General features: G+C 48.5%; 1 protein-coding gene across 1 annotated transcript; it reads right to left on the bottom strand.

The window, feature by feature from the left end:
• Positions 1 to 2,419: 2,419 nt before the first annotated feature.
• LOC307092517 (bromodomain-containing protein 9-like) lies at positions 2,420 to 3,547 on the bottom strand (the record flags this gene model as incomplete). Its single annotated transcript, XM_079759789.1, has 1 exon — positions 2,420 to 3,547. The coding sequence occupies one exon, from the start codon at positions 3,545 to 3,547 to the stop codon at positions 2,420 to 2,422; it is 1,128 nt and encodes a 375-aa protein (XP_079615915.1).
• Between the last annotated feature and the right edge of the window lie 3,833 nt (positions 3,548 to 7,380).

The following is a 7,380-nucleotide window of genomic DNA, read 5'->3' as shown; positions in this document are numbered from 1 at the left end:
ACCCTGAAGACATTATGCTAAATAAAATAAGGCACTCATAAGAGGACAAATATCATATAATTCTAATTCTGTGAGGTACATAGAGTAATCAAATTCATAGACACAGAAAGTAGAATGATGGTTGCCAGGGGCTGGGAGGAAGGGGGAGAGGGAGTGTCTAGTGGGAACAGAGTTTCAGATTTGCCAGATGAAGGATTTTAGAGATGGATGCTGGTGATAATTGCACAAAATGTGAATGTACTTAATGCCATTGAACTGTATACCACATGGTATAGTTAGTATTAGTATGTCCATTGTATAGAAGAAGAGACTGAGGCTCAGAGAGGTTGAGTCACTTACCCAGAGTTACACAGCTGGAAAGTGGGGGTGCAGGGATTCTAAGTGACTGCAGAGCCATAGTTCTCAACTGTTGCACTTTGGTGCTCCATCAGGCCATCTCAGCCCTGCTTGGGTTGAGGGAGTCAGGCTCTGGAAGGACCTACGAACCTAATGCTGAGAGGCTCAGTCCTGCAGCTCTATCTACGAGACCTGAAAACCAGCTGAACCCAGCGCACCCATACTCAGCCTGTACCTTTGGGATGTGGTATCCCCAGAACTGGGTGTCCTGGGTGACAGCATGGCGCATGCCCAGTGGTATGATGTCTTCAAATCTCATGGAGGACAGCATTCTGAATGGCATCTGGGCCCTGTCCCCAGGCAGTGCCATTTCTCTGACCCTACCACTTGGTCAAACTCTTGCTATATGAGAAAAGTGGGGGTCGGGGTGGGAGAAAGTTCTGACCATGAGAAGGCTTATTGCCCGGGGCACCTATACTAACCTCAACTTCTCAAACTTTAAGCCCAGATTTGTATTACCCTTCCAATATCTCCCCCAGCAATGTGCTATGAGTTCTTGGTCCTTGTATGCAGCTTTATGGCATCAGGCTGAGAAAAGAAAGGGCTAGTCCTGACCTGTGGGTACGTCAGGATGATCAGGACCCTATATCTGAGGGTGATGCTGGTTGTCTCTATCCCCCAGAAAAGATGTCGAGAGCAGAATTGAGCAAATTATCTTGGCTGACTTGTGGGGGGGGAGTGCCCTTGCTCCTACATACAAAAACACAGAATGTCAGACGTAGAGGAGAGTCAAGAGAGACCATCTATTCAGACCAGGTATGGCAGATGCATGCCACTCCTTATTCCACTTCCACTGCCTTAGTCTTTGCCCATGGCAGGCATCGTCAGTCAACCCCAGCACTCTTTGGCACTAAACCTCAGAATCCTTCTCAGACCCCCATTATCAAACGAACAAAGTAGACATACGACATGCAGCCTATTTATAGTTCTAGATCTAGACCACAGGCTCCCCTGATCAGTACCTCACAAGTTCTGATAGAAAACCTGAGACCCAGAGATAGGGAGAAAATTTTACTTCGTCACACAGTAAACCGAAAAGCATTTGGGACCGAAGTCTCTAGAATCCCATCCAAGGATGCTCTAAGATCCTCAGATCCCAGAACAGATCCTGCTCCAGCTCTCACCTGCTCCATGCGAATGAGGAAGGCACTTGTTGCAGGCTGAGTCCGTGGGAAGTGACTGTGAGATGGACGTTAGCACACAAGACCTCTATTAGAGAGGACCTGTGGTTTGGGCAAGAGAAGGAAGGGAAGCAGGCCTGGGTAGAGGGAGAAGTCAACCCATGATGCCTGCTTGTTGAGGACCTCAAAGAGTCAGTTGTGCTGACCAGAATGGTGCCAGCAGAGTAGGGAAAAGACCATGTATATTGGGAGAGAAAGAGGCCTTGGCATCTACTGTGTCCTCAGCCTTAAATACTGTTCCCTGTCCTCCCTCGCCCTTTTGCTGGGTTGCTCCTGTTCATCACCAAGGTCTCAAGTTGGAGGCAGTCTCCTCTAGAAAGCCTTCTGTGCTGCTGAGCTGAGCCTCCCTGCATATTTAATATAAATAGAATGACAACATGTGACCTTTCATGTCTGGTTTCTTTCATGAATTTAATTTTATGTAGTTGTTCAGGGCAGCATAGTGCATTGTAATGTGTAAATGGGCGAAAGAGGATTGGTAGCAAACCCTTCTGTGCACAAATTGGTATTTGGGGGTGGGGGGGGGGCAGGGAAAGCAATGTTTATTGAGCACATATTATTTCCCACGGTCTATCTGAGTGCTTTACATATATATTTTTTACATATATTTTTTTTTCTTTATACTCCCTTTATTTAGGATTTCCACTATTCAGGTTCACAGGACTATCTACAGAAACACTAGGTCCACATGCGGCCGACATGATCAGAGACAATTCGCCCCCTCCCTGTTCTGCTTCCTGCAGGCCCAAGGGAACATATAGTCCTTGTCTCACAACAAAAACTCTGTACATGCAAATAAAAACAAAACAAAACAAAACAAAAAACAATGACTATCTACAAGCCTAGCTCTTTGTAGAGGCTGCAGGCTCTGGAGGCTGAAGAAATTCGTACAGGTCATGGGTCACATCTGGCTGCTCACCAACACTGAGGCGAGAAGGGCTTCCCAGGTGGTGCTGATCCCTGTCGGAGGTGTTAGACAGGGAGCTGAGGTTGGGCGATGGCGGGGAGCCCCCACACTCTGCTTGCGCCTCATGCAGATCCTGTAGGAGCTTCGTCGTCTCGTCCAAGTTCAGATGGCTGTCATCATGGTCCAGCTCCTTCTTCACTTTCCCCAGAGAGCTGAGCATGGAGATGTCCAAAGAGACGTCAGAATACGACTTCATTGACATGAAATCCAGCACAGAGCCACCATCTCCTAGGGAGTCCCCAGTCTTTACTTCATCTGATGGCTTCATCATGACACTTCTCCTCTGCCTCAGCTGGAAGAGCATCCGGGAGTGGTCTCCGCCTGTGATCTGGTCCAGGAGGTCGTCCACCATTCTCTTGCTGTAGCTCCCAGCATCCTTCACAAACTCCTGCAGGCTCAGCGCACACTGCACACCCGTCTCATCTCCATAGGCAGAATACAGAAGCTCCGTTTCGTCTGGTTTCAAGTCTCCAAATACAGAATGATTGTGCATTGAAAGTGCAGTACTGGCACTTGAGAGAAACGTGACTGTGCTCCTTCCCTCATCTTTGAAGCCCAGCGTGGTGAAGCTGAAGCCGGGAAGCAGCTTGCTGGAGAGGGAGCTCAGGTTCACCGGGTGGGTCTCCTCCCGTCGGGCATCTGGCTCAGCCGTGTTGACCACGCCGTAGAGCAGGCTCCCATTCCCGCTCTTCTTCAGGTAGCCCATCTTGCCCCCTGGAGGGAGTCGGTTGATCCTGTCCCAGAGCCCTGCCCTCCCTCCCACACCCCACCAGGCCTCACCATCTTCCTGGTTGGTCCTTTTGGAAATGGTCATCGCTGGGTGCCCTCTGAAGGTGGCTGCCTGCTCTACCAGAGCCTCGTGAAGCACCTCATAGCTGCACAGCAAGACTACCAGGGTCGGGCCCAGGTGCACTATGAACAGGTGAACAGTGAGCACCTGCCCATAGTAGGCCTTCACCTGCAGCGACAGGGTGGGTGGCCTTGAGCCCCAAGGGACCGCCATGTGTCTGTCTGTCCATCTGTGTGTCTCTCGGCAGGTAGTCACCTCTGTGGCTGGCCCCCCTGGGTCTCGATTTCACTGCTCCCAGTCTCTCTGGGCATTTCTCTCCATGTGTCTTTTTATTTTATTTTTTTAATCCTCATCCTGAGATATGTTTATGCTGATTTTGAGAAAGAAAGAAAGAAAGAGATGATAGGTAGATGATAGATGATAGATAAATAGATGATAGATAGGTAGACAGAGAAACATTGATGTGAGAGAGAAACATGGGTCAGTTGCCTGGTTGTTTTCCCATATGCGGCCCAACCAGGGGATTGGACCCGCAACCCAGGTATATGCCCTGACCAGGCATTAAACCCACAGCCTTTCGGTGGATGGGACAACCATCCAACCACCTGGCCAGATGGTTGTTTCTTTTTTCTTTTTCTTTGTTTTTTATCCATTCTGAGTTTATTCTTTTGTATGGTATAAGTTGGTGATCTGGTTTCATTTTTTTTTTTTTGTATGTATCTGTCCAATTTTCCCAACACCATTTATTGAAGAGACTATCTTGACTCCATTATATGTTCTTGCCTCCTTTGTCAAATATTAATTGAGCATAACGGCTTGGGTTGATTTCTGGAGTCTCTGTTCTGATGCCTGTCCTTGTGCCAGTAAAAGAAGGAAGTTACAAGTTACCCAGACATCTCACAGATTTGTTATCTTAGAGGCAAAAAGGCAAATGGGCTCAGGAAAGATCTAAGTTGATCGTTGTCAGGGAAAATATCGGCCTAGGCCAGTGATGGGCAACCTTTTGAGCTTGGTGTGTCAAACTTCGCCAAAAAACTGAGCATAACTCGGGTAGTGTGTCACTTTGAGGAAAAAACATTATTTCGCAAATGTTTCATCATCAGGAGCAGCAAATGTTTCATCCTCGGCATGCGGCCACCTCAGCGGCCGCGTGTCATCAGAAATGGCTACGCGTGTCAGTGCTAACACGCGTGTCATAGGTTCGCCATCACTGGCCTAGGACATGACTGCCCACTATAACCTGTTTGTAGTTAAATATTTAATTTTCAGACCATCTTTTGTGGTTATTTTAGGTCTCTGAGCTTTCAAGACTGCCACACAGGCCTCCCCTGAGCTTGTCAGGTTAGCAGGTGGCTTCTTTCGTTCACAGCATGTACCTTGATTGCGGGCACATCCCCAGTAGTGGGTAGGGGGTGTGCAGGAGGCAGCTGGTCAATGTTTCTAACTCTCTATCTCTCTCCCTTCCTCTCTGTAAGAAATCAATAAAAGATATTTTAAAAAAAGAAACAAACAAAAAAAAACACACAAAAGGGCACAGGGAAGCTTTTGGGGTGTTGGGTATGTTTATCTTATTTGTGCTGATGGTTTCACTGGCGTGCAATATGCCACAATTGATTAAGCGGTACACTGGACATGTTTGCAGCTTATTGTATGTCAGTTATGCCTCAGTAAAACTGTTACAAAATAACTCAAATGTACTGGCACATGCAAAAACAAGCTCCGTCAGGTGCAGCCCCGCCTGTGCCCCTGCAGCACCCCTCCCTTCCCGCGTCTTTGTTTCTCTGCGCCTCTCGTCCTCTCCTTCCCTTTCTCTGCCTGCATCTCTGTATTATACCCCTTGTCTATTTCTTGGCTTCTCTTTGTCTCTGTGTTTCTTCCTGTTTCTGCCTCATCTTCTCATTATAACTTTTTTTCATTGTAAGTCTTTGTAATCTGGTGTGTATTGTACACATATTGTGCATCTTAATTGGGACCCTAAATTTTCTCCAGAAATATTTGATCTGTATTTAGATTTCATGAGGCTTACAATTGAAAAAGTAGATTCACATACTCAGGTCTTTCCAAATGTACTTAGAAGTTTTCCAATTACTAAACTGAGTATCAATAGAGTACCAATATGGCTAGTTTTGATACTATCTACATTTTAAGTGCTTAATAGCTACATGTGGCAAGTGGCCATTGTTAGATCTCTGCCAACAGGAGCCAGGCCAGGAGACGTTGGGCGAGTCTAAGGCATTTCATTCCATTCTCTCACAGCAGGCTGAGACCAGCGTGTGGATGTCAGCCCCTTGGGAGTGTTTATGTTCTCTTATGTAGGGACAGGGTCAGGCTTGCACCAGCCAGCTGGGGTAGCTGCCTGACCAACAGGACGTCCTTGGAAGATAGCAGGATGTACGGTGAGCACACACCCAGGCAGAGCGGAGCGCCTGAGTCATCTGGGGAGTGTTTCTTATGTTCTGCAGGTGCAGGCTGCTTGCTTCAAGCTATGGAGGAAAACAGACACTTATGACAATATATTTCAGAAAACATGTGCAAACAGGAGAGGCCAGGGGTGGTACTAGTATATCCTAACAGCCATCGTATTGGATAATGCAGCTCTAACCCGCTGTGTGACTTTGGGTAAAACTCAACTTCTCTGTGCTTCACTCTCCCCATCTATAACGTGGGTTGAAAAAATACCTACCTCAAAGGGTAACGCTCCTCATACCCATCAGTGGTTCCTGGGGCTGGAACGAGGACCTAAGCAGAGTGCCAAATCACACAGCACCGCAGGAGCCAGGACCTGAGTCAGGAACGTCCATGGTGGCATTCTCCAAGGTTAAGAAAGTGCAGGTTCCACCCCTGAATTCAAGAGGTCAGGATTGTCTGTCTCCTGCTCCTGGGTCAGAGGTGTATGATTCAACTGCCAGGGTCAGGTCCCTGGGTCTAGCAAGGGGTTTGCCTAACACTGCAGGAAAGATGCTGCCTCGTCTCCCCCCATGTCCTTTTAGAGGAAAGACACACAGAGAGGTGGAAAGCCAGGCCGAGACTGTGGCAGGTGCACATGCACGCACTCATTCACATACCTGGCAAGTAGGGACCGAGCCTGCCAGAGGCTCAGAGCGATGATAGAGACGGACACCAGCCCAGTGGACATCAATCAAACTGGACCAGGTCCCTGCACTTCTGGAGCCCAGGGTCTAAAGGGGGAAACAGAGACACTGAGGCAGAGATAATGAGATAGGCACATACACACGCAGGTGATCAGAGAGGATCCTAGAAACACCCCCCAAGGGAACACAGAGCTGGAGAAAGAAAGAGAATTGCTGGCACTGGTCAGAGCAATCAGAGATCCAGGGGACCCAAACGTTCCCCCAGCCAGGTCTCAGTACCTCTGTCCTTTTCCACCTGCCACCCCCTCCACCTCGGAGTCTCAGCAGTTCTGTGTCTCTCCCCGCTCCTCTGTCTCTCTCATCATCCCCATCTGTAGCTGTTACAGAAAGGAGGGCGAAGGAAGGGGTCTGGAGACAGACACTGAGCACTGAGCACCTAAAGGCCCTGCAAACACAGGGATGAGAAGGTGCACACACACACAAGCACACACAGGCACACACACCACCAGCACCATGCAAACACCCCTTCACATATGAATCCATAGAAATGCATGTAGGCCTGTGCACATGCAAAATAGTTCAAAAGCACACGCAGACGCATACACAAAACACACCCACACATGCACATCAGTACAGGTACCCCTTCACATAAAAAATCATACAAGTGCACACAGATGCAAGCAGGCATGGGCAGACATGCAAGCATAAACACACAAACAAGGGCACAACAAGCAGACAGTGCGTGCTCACCTGTACCCACAAAATAAACACACGTGAGCTCTCACGAGCACTCATGCTGACCTTTGTAACCACCGCCGTGTCTCTGCCAGCATCTGGGGAGCGGCTGCTGAGGTCGGGAGAAAGCAAGCTAACTGGACTGGAAGTGTGGGCCCATTAGAACCTCTCTTTCAACGTCACGCTCCCAGGCAATGACAGCGGGGAGGCGGGGAATGG

This window comes from Cnephaeus nilssonii (assembly GCF_951640355.1).
Source record: "Cnephaeus nilssonii genome assembly, chromosome: 20".
In the NCBI taxonomy this organism is placed as follows: Eukaryota; Metazoa; Chordata; class Mammalia; order Chiroptera; family Vespertilionidae; genus Cnephaeus; species Cnephaeus nilssonii.
This window is presented reverse-complemented; position numbering and strand designations above follow the sequence as displayed.